The sequence below is a fragment of the Pinus tabuliformis genome, chromosome 3_2 (genome assembly GCF_031772625.1).
Source record: "Pinus tabuliformis cultivar Carrire ecotype Pingquan chromosome 3_2, CPIR1, whole genome shotgun sequence".
Lineage (NCBI taxonomy): Eukaryota > Viridiplantae > Streptophyta > Pinopsida > Pinales > Pinaceae > Pinus > Pinus tabuliformis.
Window position 1 is genome coordinate 150671023 of NC_142302.1, and position 15887 is coordinate 150686909.

Sequence of the window (15887 nt, forward strand, 5' to 3'; positions counted from 1 at the left end):
GGTGTGATGACGAATGATGTCACCCCAGAACCATGAATCCTAGAGATTTCAAATGGAGGACACGGTAGAACTCTCGAGCTTTAAGTCCTTGGGTGACATGGCGTGTGGGGCCTGTTCGGTGGGTACAAATGTTGTGTGACATGAACATTTCAATATATAGGTCAAGGGGGAGTCTAAGGTGCATTGACACGTAACCTTGACACTTCCACAAGAGGCACCTTGGAAATTTACTAGGAATCCTTGGGGAAAGATTCTCAGGATTTAATTAGGGGGGTGAGGCAACACTGGTGGAGCCCCAAGCTTATTATGGTAACTAGTGGCATCGAGGCACGTGGAGGAGGGACCACTAGGGATTTGTTGGAAATACTGAGAGGAGGGTGAATCAATATTTCTCTTTAATTAATTAATTTTAATTTTCAAAGCATTCAGATTAACATTGGCGTTAGTTCAAATATAGATCAACATCACATCAGTAAACAACACCATTCAACAATGCATGACATCAAGACAATACACAAGAGATTTTAAGTGGAAACCCTTCCAGGAGAAAAAACACTAAACACTTCTTAATATTTGTCTTCACTAATCTACAACAATATTTTTAGCTTCAACTTAAGGAGGCTCCAACCCTCTGGTTTACAGGCTCCAACTTGAAGGATGTTCCAACGTCGTGATTTAATAGCTCCAACTGGAAGGACGCTGCAATGCTCTGGTTACAAGCTCCAACCTTAAGGATGCTCCAACACCCTTTTTAATAGTTGCAACTGGAAGGATTCTCCAACGCCCTATGCAGGCTCCAACTTGCCCTAGCACCACCTGCCATCATAATCAGTCGGTGGACCACGCTTCCGCTGCACAACTTTGATTTACATCATGATGACCAAACCTAAGTCAAATACCAACCCTAACACATCTTATGCAAAGATTGATGAACTTTTTGAGAGTTTCTCTAGCACAACTTTGCGTTTGCTCTCACTCACTTCGAATGAATTCATATTACAACATTATAGAGGAGTGATGTGTCTTGTGACTTTGTCTTTAAGGTTTCGAGTCCAAGGAACATTTCATCTTCAGATGCCCTATCCACCATGAAATTCACAGTCGATGTTATATATTTACAAGGTTCCTTGACTATGAGAGAATATGGAAACCAAAAAGATTTATTTTTCGTTAAATGTTTTAATTTTGGCAGAAGACCCTCAATTCTAGGTAATTTTGCGTTGCCAATTCCAGACTCATGATTTCATAGTATTAAGAGTTTAAATGAAGCATGTTGTAAGAGAAGTCCTGACTTCTAAATTATCTTCTTTATTGTTTGCTATTTTGTTAAAGATGCATTAGTCACTCCCTTTGCCTTCAAAACTCATGTTTCCCATCAACAAATCACTTTGTGCAATTGATTTTCTCATGAAATGCCTTAACACATTATGACTTTTATGCTTGTTGTGAGATGTGAGGAAATAATACTTAATTGTTGGCACAAAGACTTTGATCATCAAGGATCAACAAGAAACCTCAAGCATGTGTTCTTCAATGTGAGGTCCGTGGTGTCTAAAACCTTGTTCTTGGATCACTGTTCAATAGGCCGCAATTTTTCTTGCTTGAGTCTGAGATTGAACTTCAGGTTAACTTCGCACAACCCTACCACAGGGACGAAAATAAGGTTTGAATTACTGCAACAAATCGGCTCAATCTATTCGATTCGCCTCATGAATAAGGGCTCCAAAATATGTCACAAAACAGTGTTGTGTAAGCCTTAGAATTGTCACCCCTTTTCAAGAAAAACGTGTCCAGAAATGGTTGCATTAGACGTCAGAGAAAAATGCCTCAGAACCAGTATGAATTGCTTCAAAGTGTCAAATGAATGTGCAACAAAATAACCTCAGAGATAGATCAATTTCTACCCAACAAAACCCTTAGGTCTCAAATTTCGACCTCCTTTAGATAAAATAGTTTGCCCGTGGACTCAGATAAAATTCATGAACAATTGATTTCTCTTAGGAGGTGAAATGAACCTCTTATTTATAGTGAAAGTGGGGCTTCTAGAGGGGCTGACTATCCCTCAAAACTTGGAGCCGACCAATGAAAATGAGAGGTAAAACTAAATTTCAAATTTAAAATATTTGGGGCCAAAATGTGAGGCCGACTTCTTTTGGAGCCAAATTCAATTCCCCCTTTTAAGTTGACTTTGTCAATAAGATTGATTTACGCCATATTAAATTAATTTATATTTTTGAACCAAATATATATCTCCAATAAACCAAAAATCAAGTTATCGTATTATTTAATCTTGGGAAATTTGACCACAAATAGGGGTTTCAATCTTTAATATGTCATAACTCCCAAACTGTAAGGAGCCTCAAGGTGTGACACATGTCGTTATAATCGACATGATGAGGAACATCAAGTGATGGTGGTCTCCAAAGCAAATTCATTGATCTTCATCCTAAAAATCATCAATAAATGTAGGGCTTCTTGACTATTGGTGTTTCCAACATATGCAATTCAGATAAATATTAAGAGCGTTCAAGAACTGATGTTGGCATCAATTATAACACCATTCAACATGATCCGCATGGTCCGGAAGGTCGTTCCCTGGTAGTTTCATTAGGGAGTTGTATTGGAACCCATTGAGATTATATTCCGAGGGTGGCGTGGCCATATAGGGCCCATAACTACATACATCGAATATATAATGTACATTATTTTATAGTTTCACCCATGAGAGTCGTGGAGTGGGGTTAATTTGTGACCTAATATGAACCGGCCATAAGCTAAGGTAACACTGCCATGTGGCGGTGAGATGGTTGGTTTAGGTAGCCCTGTGGAGACTATGTTGGTGCCACGTGGCAAGTAGATGACCCGACACTATATGATTGGCCAAACTTTAACTGGCTTTATCTTTTGATTCTGGATTTGGAATGAGGCATTTTTTATGCCATTGGAAAGTTATCGATGAGACGAATACAATGATGTCGTCCATTTAAAATTTTAATAAAGTTGAAAAAGGTTGAAAAATATAGACCCCATTTCCATAACTGGACTTTGGAGGTTGGGCCAACATAGAAACTATCTCCTTCTACCCTTATTAGGGACTACAAATAGTAGTGGGTATGTTACAAAGTGCTTATGAATAATTGATCCCATTCTTGTGATAAGGCTACGCCCAAGATGAGATACGACGAAGAACTAGTACAAAAATGGTGCTATGGACTACTCTTCTCTACCCACTTTAGTTTTTTCTTTCCTACTCCCTTTTCCAATACCTTTTCCATCAATGGTGGTTCAAATGATTTCGTGGAATGGTAAAATTTTTAGTAAAAAATAAACTAATTGAGGCCTTGAATCTTTGTCTTTGCATGCATCAATATACTTCTAGATTTTGTTGTTTGTGAGCATTTTGAGGCCAAGAGAATTGTTCTAGTGTGCTTGGAACATTGTTTTTTGTTAGAAACATTTTTCATCTCACTCAAAAAGGTTTTTGCTTACCCAAGATATGACTATTTATACCAAATGCAGAAGTATATATTTTTATTATGGTTTTTAAAATCTATTTCAATATGTTTTAAAATTGCATTTTTTTGTAAATCCTACTTTGTATATATTATTTCTTGTGTGCCATGTGTTATCTTGATAAATAAGAAACATAGAGGAAAATGTTTACTTTTGTTACATATGCTCTTTGCCTCGACTTTGTGTGATTGTGACAAATAAAAAATAGAGATAAAAGTTTAATTTTTTTTGTGTGTGTGGAGGAAATGAGATCTAACCCCAAGTTTATAAAGTTTTAGATTTTCTTTTTTTGAAAAAAAAATGTTTATTTTGTATGCAGTGGTGTTGATTTTTTTGTCAAGCAAAAGAAAAGTTTTGCGGGTAAGCACACACTTCTAGAATAAGCAAAATAAGAAGAAGAAGCAACCCATGTTCTCTTTCTTAACTATTGTTATATATTTTTATTAATTCACTTGGTTAAATGTTACTTTATTAAATTAGAAGTTTAAGTTAAAGTCATTATTTTCATTAAATTGCTTTTAGAAAAAAGTTCATACAACTTTAAATGATAGTGTAACTTTATAATAAAGTGCATTTCACCTAAATTATAAAAGTGAATCACTCATAAATTAACTTAAAAATTATTCCACTTGAATTATAAAACTAAATTGTAGCATAGATTTATTGTGTAAATTGCATTTCACTCAAATTATAAAAATAAAACATCTATAAATTAATTTAAAGTGCATTTTACTTAAAGTATAAAATTAAATAATTCATAAAGTCACTCTAATGGGTGTTTTTTCATGTCTTTTAAAATTATATTTTAGTGTGTTTTTATTTGTTATTTCTTACATGGAGCCCATGGGGGTAGCTCAATTAGCAATTGCCATGATATAAAGTATTATGCAAACAATGAGATTTGAGGTTCAAATCCCCATGGGTCAAGCCAACAAAAAAAGAAAATTTGTTTTTGCATGTGACTTTAATTTATAAAATAATTTCATTATAAGAATGACTCTCACCTATTTTATAAAAGTAAATTAGTTATATTAAACAATAACTTATTTGTAAATGTGAGCTTATAATGAAAGTTAGAGAAGAAAGGAACATTTTTTACTCAACAAGCTCATTGTGTATCAATCACCATGTTAATTAACTTCCATTTGTCACATGGCACTTTGGTTCATTTTTATGCATTTATTCAAAATGACATAATTTTGACATCCACACTCGGCTTTTAGTGTCAATTTTTTTTCATAGCTTTCTATCCATACAATAAGAGTATGCTTTTGAAATCTTCTTACTTGCATATAGTAACATGGCTAGTCTAGGTGATCTCCTACTTCCCAATTCAAACTAGTTTTCATGGAAATACTATGTGGAAGATACAATAGAAGTAGTCGATTTTAACTAGTTACCTTGGAAACAAAAAGTTATCTTTTAATGCATTAAAGATAATCGAATGAGATAATAAAATCAAATGGAATAATAAAAATGGAAAAACATTTGGATTAGTTGGAATGGCCATCTCCACTAATCTTATATTTCACATTCAAGGAATTGAGACCCTAGATTTAGCATAACAAAAGTTGAAAACTAAGTATGCCAAATACAATGAGATTTGATCCCACCATCTCATAAACCAATTGATTGCTTTAAATCTCAGTGATTTCTCTTACATTGAATATTTTATATCTAAGTTCAAAATGCTTAGAATTTTACTTATAGAATATAAAATAATCAATATAGAGGATCAAATTGCATATGTTATTTTTCCTAAGCTTAGCACCACTTATTCTTCCTTTGTATCTAGTTTTCACTCTACTAGATAAACACTTATTAGTTAAAGGGCTACTTATAAAAAGTCCACTTTTAAAACTTATTTATTTGATTATAGAACAAGATAAGGTCTTGCATCTTGGAGTGATTAACACTATACGTATATCTAGCAAAGCCTTGGTGGCATAATAGAGGGATAAAACCAATAATCCAAAGAAGCAATATCCTTGTAACAACAAATAAACCAAGGGTACCAAATCCTCTAAGCCAATCCCTCTTTCCAATGGTAATAAAGGAACTAAATAAAAAAGGTAAGAAAATTGAGAGCTATCGTAATTTTTGTCGTCAAGATGGTCATCTTTAGTCTAGATGTTTCAAGAAGATGGAAGTTTTAAAAGCAACAATGAAGAAGCATAACACCAATTTTAAGTATTCTTCTTCTAACTCCTCTTCTCATAGAAATGTACATTTTGCTTCTAGTTTTTCCTTCAATGCAACATCTACTTCTTCTAATGATTGGCTTAGTGATTTTAGATATTCTTAACATAAGGTCAAGGATAAAGCCATCTTTTCTATTCTTAATGAATGTAACACTAAACAAATATTTGTTGGTGATGATAGATCTCTTAATATTGTAGGGTTGGGAATAGTTCAACTAGATGATGGCCTATTTAATAATATAATATGTGTCCCAAGTGTTTCTCACAACCTTTTAACAATGCATCAAATCACTCATTCAATTGAAGGTCAAAGAAAAGAATTTTCACCTCACTAAGATGTAATGAAGGATTTAAAAGATCTTAAGGATGTCCTAACAACTTAAATTGTTCTAGGGGAGGCAGGAGCGGGAGGGGTTATTTTTCCCCCTGACGGTAAAATTCAGTCTCAATATGCTTAGGGATTGGACATAGCGACCAATAACCAAGCCAAATACCTAGCACTATGGAAGGGCCTGGAAATTGCACTCGCTAAGAATGTTCTCAAACTATAAGTATTTTGAGACTTAATGATTTCTATTCGCTAATTGTCAAAGACCAAGAAACTGCTAAGCCAAATCATCCTCCTATTCTCAAAGGGTCACTCAAATTGCTAGTCAGTTTGAGCTGGTGTTCTTCCATGTGTACATGCAGTTAAACTTAGTGGCAAATTCAATGGAAAAAAAGGGGCAATGATGGAAAAGGGTAGAATTGAATTGGATCAAAGTTTAATTCAACACGCTCCTATCCCATAATTATGGTTGGAAATCTTAATTATCATAGTTTTAATTTCAAATTCCTCATCATTAGAACACTAGTACTTAATCGTGTGGGGGATCCAACATATATCCCACTCTTTGCTTAGATCATAACTCACATTCAGAAAAGGCTGGCATTGGGATGCAACATACATTTAATCTTGGCCATGGAGACTTAAGGCACTTCCCCTATGTCTTAATCATTTTAATAGGTGGCATTGCCAACCTATGAGCCCTAATGTTATGCAGTATGTGAATTTAATTTTATCGGCACTGTGGTTATGCTCCCTGTAGATATGACGAACAAGAAATGAATAAAATTGAGATTTGAAATGCATTACTTCATCTAGAATATTTAAGAGTGTGTGTGCGTGACATCTAGTATTTTGGTTAATCCAATTTATAATATTATTTGAGTCACCATAGATCTGTATGTCTCTGCAGTCATGATTTAAAGCAAAATGCAATAGATGACGAAAAGTAATAAGTTCTGCAAAGTTGTTCGTTCCTACGCCAAGACCCATCTTGACTTTGAAGTAATGTTGTTCAGTGAGGTATAGTATGAACCCCCCCACCCCCCACATCCGTGTTGCTGAGCAGCTCCATCAAAATATGCCCATGGAGAGGAGTAGTCTATAGGGTCGGGGGCAGCAGGTCTGCGTGGGCGAGGTGGAGTATATTTAGGTAGTTCATGATAGGATGCAATGATTTTGGCAATAGTGGACTGCCAGCAGATCGTGCCATTGTCAAAGGTCAGTTTGTTCCTGGCCAACCATATTGCCCAACATATGATCAGAGGAAGGCACGACAGGTTTGTTCCTGCATGAGCTCTGTTCCAGGCTTCCCATGCTGCTAAAATGTTGTCACCTTCCCATGTTCCCGTGAACCTGATCTCAGCAGCCACGTCATTCCATATTTGTTTTGTTGTAAAGCAGGAGAGGAACAGATGTTCTGTCGATTCAGAGTTTTGTTTGCAGAGAATGCACCAATTTGGACCATACAAGGATCTGTGCATAAGCGAGTCCCCAGTAGGAACCTTATTCCGAAGGATGCACCAGAAAAAAGGTCTGGTCCGGGGTGGAGTTTTTAATTTCCAAATGAGCTTCCACCATCTCTGTATGATTTCTGGTTGTTTGTTTTGAATCAGACACAGGTAGCCTTCCTTGGGAGAATAGAAACCAGAATCCGCCTTGCTCCACATGAGCTCATCTAGGCCTTCCTTGATGTGGATATGAGATTCACTCAAAGCGTTAGTATATTCATCCCAAATGAGGTGCCAATGGGGAGGCAAGTTAAGTTGCGCGACTGATTTCCAAGCTTGTGAAAGAATGGATGAATTCTCATGGTCCGCAATATGGGCGATTACCTTTATGTTCTGTATGTTAAGTAATCGGATAAGATCTCATGGGAGGAAACATCTACCCCCTCCTCCGGTCCATGGGTCCATCCCAATGCGAGCACTGGTTCTTGCATTGATTCTCCAAGTAAGGTGGCTGCGGATGAGGGGGAGTGAGCACAATAGAGCTTTCCAAACCGATGATATGCCTGTTCTGTTCCAACTAGGCAGTCTAATCCAATCCATGACTTGAAGGGGCCAGATGTATTTGTGGTATGAAATGGATGTCCAGAGATTATGCTTGGTAAGTAATGTCCATCCCATTTTTGCAGCCAGAGCATGTGCAAAGGATGGTAGATCTTTAAGGCCCCATCCTCCCCACTTTTTTGGCAGGGCAATTTTGTCCCAGCTTATCCACACAAAGACTCGTTTGTCCTAACCTCCATTCCAAAGGTATTTGCAGCATATTTTCTTGAGACGAGCTAGAATACCTCTAGGAATCCAGGCTAATGCCATCCAGAAAACCAGGGTAGCCTCCAGGACATATTTAATAAGCACCAACCTTCCTGCTCTGGATAAAAAGCGATGGCTCCAGTGGGATATCCTCTTCTCAAATTTGGTGATCAGCCAAGTCCAATCCGCTATCTTATGTCCCAAGGGCTTGATCCAGAAACCCAAATATTTGAAGCCCTGGTCGAGTGGTCAAGGGTTATAAGGGAATCGATGCAAGGCAAAATTGGACTCTTGTGCAGATGTGTATGCCTGAGAAATGGTGGATTTTGTATGATTTTCCATCATACCAGTGGCTCTGAAAAAAGTGGCAAGGATCTTATCAAGAGCGACCGAATCACGAATACTTCCATCCAAGAAGATGAGGACATCATCCACAAACAGGAGATGAGTCAGGTAACACTGATCAATAATCTTTAAACCTGATAATCTGCCATTCTGCTTTTCATGATAGATGAGTCTGCTCAGGCACTCCATGAAAATCAAGAAGAGAAGAGGAGAGAGTGGACAACCTTTCTTGAGTCCTCTTTTAGCATGGAAGAAAGGAGAAGCAGAGCCATTTATGAGAAGATTGTAGGTGGGGGTTATGCAAGCCATTATCCAAGTGGTAAATAAGTGGGGGAAGCCCAGGTGGATAAGAAGCATTTTAATATATAGCCAACTCACTCGATCGAAAGCCTTGGCCAGATCAATTTTGAGGATGATACCTTTTAGTCTTCGGGCATGAATGGAATGAATGGCTTCTTGAGCAGTACCAATAGCTTCATGTATCTGGCGATCTTCGAGAAAAGCAAATTGTTCAGGGAGGATATGCTGAGATAGGATAGGTCTGATACGATTAGCGATGATTTTGGTAATGATCTTATAAAGGCAGTTGTAGAGGGAGATGGGCCAGAAATCATTAAAGGAAGTAGGGGAATCTGTTTTAGGGATGAGAGCAATAAAGGTAGAGTTGATAGCATTATACAATCTACCTGATGATCGACATTCCTCCACGACCTGTAGTAGGTCCAGGGCCAATAGATCATAATAAGCCAAATAGAATTCGATTGTCCACCCATCTGGACTCGGGCTTTTGTCCTTTTTAAACCACTTTAAGACCCCCTCAAGTTCCTCCAGGGTGACAGGAGAATTTAATTCATTCGCAGCTTCCTCCCCCACAAATCTAGGGAATAGTCCAGCCACTTGTATGATTTCAGCTAGATTGGCTTCTTGGGGAGATCTAAACAGATTCCGAAAGTGGGAGGTGCCCAATCTGGAGAGCTTTTGAAATTGTCAGCTTGCTCTCCATCAGGAAGGGGCATTTTCCAAATAGTGTTTGCAGTCTTCCTTCCCTTGGCAAAATTTTGGTAAAATTTGGTGTTTTCATCTCCTGCTTTTAACCAAATAGCCCTACTCTTCAGTCTCCATGATTCTTCCCTCTCCTTGAGAATCTTGTCTTTCTGCTTTTCAAGCTCAATCAGCTTAGCTTTCTCTGTTGTTGAGGTAAAGCCAAGATTTTTGTCATCCAGCAAATTGTTCAACTCAGCTTCAATGGCTGTAATCGATTGTTCATCCTTAGCCTTCTTCTCCTTTGCCCAAGCCAAGGTTAATTGTTTAAGCTGAGATAGGTTGTGGCAGAAACCTTCAGCCGCTGTTCTGTGATTTGTGATAGGGTGGGAGGTCCAAAAGTCCTTGACTAAACATGAATATCCCTCATCTTGGAGCCAGACATGATTGAATTTGAAGGGGGCCTTTGGCTTGGCATCAGGTCCAAGAATCTCCAGGTAAATAGGAGAATGATCTAATATTCCCCCTGACCCCACCCATTGTCTGTATCTGGTTAATCTTTGAAGCAGGGGGATTTTGATCAGGAATCTGTCGAGTCTTCTAGCCAGGGCTGCTTCCCCTACTCTCCGGTTCCTCCACGTTGGCATAGGCTTGTTCATGGGGATATCTGTAAGATTGTGCTGGTCTAGAATGTCCTTAAAGAAATCAGACATGGGGTCAACTTGGGCTTGTGATCCCCAGGATTCCCCATATCCTATGGAGAAATTTAGATCGCCCCCTATGATAACCTGATCCATAGATGTCATGTTTGATTGAAGAAAGGTCTGCCAGAAATCTTCTCTCCACTGGCAAGGGCCATATACATTGATGATTCTCAAGGTCTCACCAAGCTCAGTCGAGAAAAGATCCATTCCTATAAATCCTGCCTCCCCTCAGGTGGTAGATACATTGATGGATTGAGGATTATATCCTATGGCTAACCCCCAGCTCTACCTATGGCATCCAGGGCATGGAAGTGCCACCCAGGAATGATGGTAGTAAGGGTTTGCTCAATAGAATCAGCTTTGCCCAAAGTCTCCTGCAACATTATAATATCTGTCGGCTCATTTTCAATCAACCTCTGCATGGCTAGTTTTTTGGAGGTACTAGCCAGACCTCTACAGTTAAAGGAGAGGCATTTCATGGTGGAACCCCTCCAGGGGTATGCCATGCACTAAGAATCCCTTCCATGGTGGATTGCTTTCCAGAGGCAACCTTGGCTCCAGCTTTCTGAATGGCCTTTGATAGGAAAGATTTACGCCCTCGGGAAGATTGTTCAGGCAGTCCAAGGGGGTTAGACCTAGCCCAGATTGAGAGTCAGGACCCGGTATGTGCCAAGAGCGAAGATTGTAAGAGTGAGGCAATACGGAGAGGGAGTTGGCCAAAAACCCGGATGAGGATGGGGTCGGATGGACGGTAAGGGAGGATATCGTGCAAATAATTGCAGGTGCCAGAGGTGAAGTACAATCCAAAGATGAAACAACGGAATGTGACAATGATAATAAGTGTGAGGAAAGGGGTAAGAGAGGAGAAGTACCCGATTTTCGTGCCATCTCCGCAGCAGCAGCAGCTCTTGCCTGAGTTAGAGGGGGCGAGGGCGGCTTGAAGGTCTCCTCCGCAGCCTTTGAGGATTCACCCAAATTGAAAAGTTTTGGAGCCGGGGTGTTGATCCGAGATGCCGAAACAATAGCTTTTCCTTTTTGTGGCGATGGAGAGCCCAGGGGATCTGCTGGTTTCGTGAGCAGAGGGCATTCCTTGAAAACGTGCCCTACCTTATGGCACCTTCTACAGCGGAACGAAACACCCTCATAATCCAGAATCTGTACTCTGGTGTAGTGCCTCCACTTCAGGGTAATCTTCTCTTCCAGACCCTCCCTAGTGTCCAAATGTACCAGAATTCTCGCCAGCGCACGGTTTTTAGTTTGTACATAGGTCTTGTCATATTCCAGATAAGTCCCAAGGGCATTTCCAATCCTAATAAACACTGCTTCAGACCAGAATTGTAGAGGAAGGCCTGGTAATTGCACCCAGATAGGTCTTGCTCCAATTTGCTCCCGTTCTGGATCAAAAAGTGGTGACCACCGCTTGAGGAGGACTGGTGCCATCTCTATATGCCAGTATTTCGCAAGTATCAGATCAGTGTAGTCTGCCTTAGAAAAATGAAGGGAAAACCAACCTCTAGCCAAGCTCTGAACCTCTGGAAGTTCCTGAAGTATGCCTCCCCAGATCTCTTTTACCCAATTTGTGAGCCTGGTTGCTGAGTAAGCTCTTCCTCTCACATGCCCAACAAGAACCCTGTTGGCCTTGTCCACCACCTCGCCCATTGGGATGTCTTCGCCAAATGTAATGGTAAGGTCCTTTGTTGAAGATTTCACGCACTTGACCTTTCTCTTTCCTGTTCTTGGCGCCGATGGGTGTTCTGTCAACGGATCCGAGCCCACATCCTTTAGAGGAGTCGCAGCTTTTGAATTGATGACCGGAGAGTCGAAACAACCCGAAGGGAGGGTATTAGGGTTTGCAGAAACCAGAGGAGAAGAACACAGAGGGGGCGAAGGGTTATGGGTGGGGAGCGGATCGAAAGCAGGTGAAGGAGGCGATATGGCAGTAAGGAGATCGAGAGTGCTGGGGGAAAGCGGGGGGCAATCAAGGCCCGTTGATTCCAATGAGAGAGATCCAAAATGTAGCGGCGAGGAGGAGGTTCCAGGAAGCGAGACAATCAATGATGAACCTGGGTAAGGTGGAGCAGAGCAGTCAATATTAGGGTTAGGGCTTCGACTGCCAAAAATGGTTTGTCCCTCGAATGGATCCAGGGAATAATCAAGGGCCTCCACTTCAATATCCATATTTTCCATTGACGGAAACCGCCACCTAAACCGCCAGAAAGATAGTTGACCATGCGCACAGGAAAACGGATGCCGACAGGTCGAAAGGAGATGGTAACAGCTATCGCGGGAGCCCGAATTTACCAAGTTAAATATTGATGTTCTGTCTCTGTGCAGGTACAGGGATGCGCGCGCGCCACCTACCTGCCTGCGGCCACCTCTACTCTGAAGAAACATCCATTTTGCAGTTGGATGGAGTTAATTTTGTCGTCCCTCTGTATCCCTCGATTTTCTCTTCTCTAGTTTCATTTGGAATCTAGTCAGGGTGTGGATTCTTCATTCCATTTGAGCTCATGGAAAAGGTCCCGCCTTGATTATTTAAAGGGTCATCAGGTCCCTCAGATTCAATATGTGTTGCTTTTCTATCCAGGTTTTGGTGTGTGGCAAAAGCTCACTTGTTTGTTGGCTCATCGCGTGGAGTGGTTCTTCCCTACTATGGTAGACCCACCACAAAATTTAAAGAATGTTAATGTCGGCTTGTTGTTAGAGAGATTGTTGGATTTGGCTGAAGGATTGTTGGTGACAATGCAATAGAAATAGGAAATGGCAGTGCAAAAAAGGCAATCTTTTCAACTTTACATGGAAGCCAAGCAAGAATGTCAACAAAGTAATCTAGAGCAGCTCCTGGACAACGATCATGCATAACTTACAACTCTGAGCATTAGGGTGTTTTCTCTAGAGGAACTGAAGAATTGTGGTGATCAACATGGTACGAAGGCAGTTGGGACCAACGCTTCCCCTGCAAGGAAGAAAATTTATTGCCCACAGAGGTATAGAACCCCAGGATAAGGTTGGAGCAAAATGGTTGGCCTTAGTGTTTGAAATTGATAATATCTTTGTCTACAGCTCTGTAAATGTTGGTGAATTATGTTGTTGTGTAAGTACATTGTGATAGTAAGGGTTTTTGTCGAATATTCAATAGATATGTATTTAAAATAGGAAGGAAAAAATGTCACGTGACCAAAATAACCAAAATATCCATTTTGTGGACTAGTGAAAGTGTTGCATGTCAAAATTTTTAGGAATGTTGTAAGGGTTTTGACCCAAATTCCAACTTTTATTAATATATAAACCTTTATCCGTTCCTTGAAAAAAAAACAACTAGAATTGGTCATGATATTACTAGGTTGTACATATTTGACAACTTTGGGTCATCAATTCTTCTAACAGTTTTTATTGATCATAGAAACAACTTAAGTAAACCTTGACATGAGTGATTTAGTAATCTAAATCATTGCTTATTGCAAAAAATATGTAATTAGAGTATGGTGACTAGTCTTCCTCTTATTTCTTGTAATGATGGTCTTTCTCCCATTTGTGTACTTGAAAATCATCATCGAGACAATTTTGACAAACATGCCTTGGCTCCCTTGCAACTTGTTCATAGTGATTTGTGTGGTCCATTTCCTACTGCTTCTTTCTATGGCTTCAAGTACTTCTTAAATTTCATTGATAGCTTTTTTGAATGCACTTGGGGTTTATTTCCAAGAAGTTAAAAGTGAAGCTTTTAACACGTTTTTGGCCTGCAAGGCCCAAGTAGAAAAACAATTTGGACATCAACTTCGAAGGTCAAGGCCATATAATGAAGGTGAATATGCTAACAACAATTTTACGACTTACTATCCTACATACGATATTCAAATGTAATATATTATTCCATATACACCATAACAAAATGATATTGTTGAGGAAAAAATCACACACTAAAGGAAATGGGAAATTATATGATCCAATCTATGGGATTAAATCCTCATTATGGGGTGAAAGCTATTGATTGTGCAAATTACATAGTTAATCACACTCCTACAAAAGCTTTGAAATATACAATGCTATAAGAAACATTGAATAAAATTAAACCAAATGTGAATGACTTTCATGTGTTTGGACTTATTATTTTGTCCAATATTTTGTCTAATCATAATAATATCCTAAAATCATTATCTTTATATTGTTGCTAATCTTCATATAACTTGTTTTTTATTAATATAATTGTTTATTCTAATTTAAGAAAAATAACAAATTATTACTAATATTAATACATGTCATTATTAAAATTCCATAATAGCATGGCAAGGAAATGTCTAGTGAAACTCAATAGTGAGAAACTTATATCAATTATTTATTAAAACACACAACATAGTCAACCATGTGGGAAATTTTTCTCTTAATTTAGGTTTAAAGGTAAACATTAAGGTAAGCATTTTCTTTCTTTAACCTATTGAAATGTACTTCACAAACATAATGGTAATTAAGACCTTATTCCTTATTGTTATCATGGTTCAAGGAGCTATTAATTTAGGTTTAAAGGTGAACATTAAGGTAAACATTTTCTTTCTTTAACCTATTGAAATGTTCTTCACAAACATAATGGTAATTAAGACCTTATTCCTTATTGTTATGGTTCAAGGAGCTATTAATTTAGGTTTAAAGGTGAACATTAAGGTAAACATTTTCTTTCTTTAACCTATTGAAATGTACCTTATTCCTTATTGTTATCATGGTTCAAGGAGCTGTTAATTTAAGTTTAAAGGTGAACATTAAGTTAAACATTTTCTTTCTTTAACCTAATAATGGTAATTAAGACCTTATTCCTTATTGTTATCATGGTTCAAGGAGCTATCCTTTGGCCAAATGAATGGTAAGGTATTTCTTTTGTGATGAACCTTGGAATACATCGATTATACTAAAATATATATATATGGATCTCACAAACATATGAGCGGAGACCTATTTATGCACTATGATGTTATTTATTCCTCATGGGACTTCAAAATTAATAGCTTATACGTTCTATGAAGCATCTAGTTTTTTGGTTTTATGAAGTATCCGGGAAACTAGGAAGAAGGTAATTCTAATCCTTTGTTTGCATTAGAATATTATTATTAGAATGGGTGGGTTTCTAAGTAAGTTATTTGGTTTGTTATTTAGTGTGGTCTTGAAAGGATTCATTTCCATTTCAGCACATATTCTTTTTTAAGAGATTTCATAAGAAAGTGATTTCAAAAGGAAATATTGTGAAGATTTCAAAGAAATTATCTATGGAGATTTATAAGAAAGCGGTTTTAAAAAATATAGGGATTTATGGAGATTTAAAAAAAAATAAAAAAAGTGGTTTAAAAAAAATATTTATGATAGGGATATATGGTGATGCAGAATATAATATGAAAATATAGTTCAATATAGTTAAATAATTTGGTTATTTAAAGTATTTAATATATAATTTTAGTTAATAAAAATGATTTAATATATGATTTTAATTAAAGAGATAATATGTTTATTGAAAAGATGAAGGTATATGAATTTTAAAATGAGATTCTTTTATTTTTAATAGAAGTTAAATGGA

The 15887-nt window shown here is 38.0% G+C and overlaps 2 protein-coding genes across 2 annotated transcripts; both read right to left on the minus strand.

The window, feature by feature from the left end:
- Positions 1-7016: 7016 nt before the first annotated feature.
- Positions 7017-7709, minus strand: LOC149180249 (uncharacterized). Its single transcript, XM_089413822.1, has one exon. The coding sequence runs from the start codon at positions 7707-7709 to the stop codon at positions 7017-7019; it is 693 nt and encodes a 230-aa protein (XP_089269948.1).
- A 1844-nt stretch (positions 7710-9553) lies between these two features.
- LOC149180250 (uncharacterized) lies at positions 9554-10534 on the minus strand. Its single transcript, XM_089413824.1, has one exon. The coding sequence runs from the start codon at positions 10532-10534 to the stop codon at positions 9554-9556; it is 981 nt and encodes a 326-aa protein (XP_089269950.1).
- Between the last annotated feature and the right edge of the window lie 5353 nt (positions 10535-15887).

What these genes read in the sequence shown, in the direction of transcription:
- LOC149180249 (XM_089413822.1), bottom strand. Translation starts at nt 7,709, where the DNA reads ATGTGGAGCAAGGCGGATTCTGGTTTCTATTCTCCCAAGGAAGGCTAC.
- LOC149180250 (XM_089413824.1), bottom strand. Translation starts at nt 10,534, where the DNA reads ATGGATCTTTTCTCGACTGAGCTTGGTGAGACCTTGAGAATCATCAAT.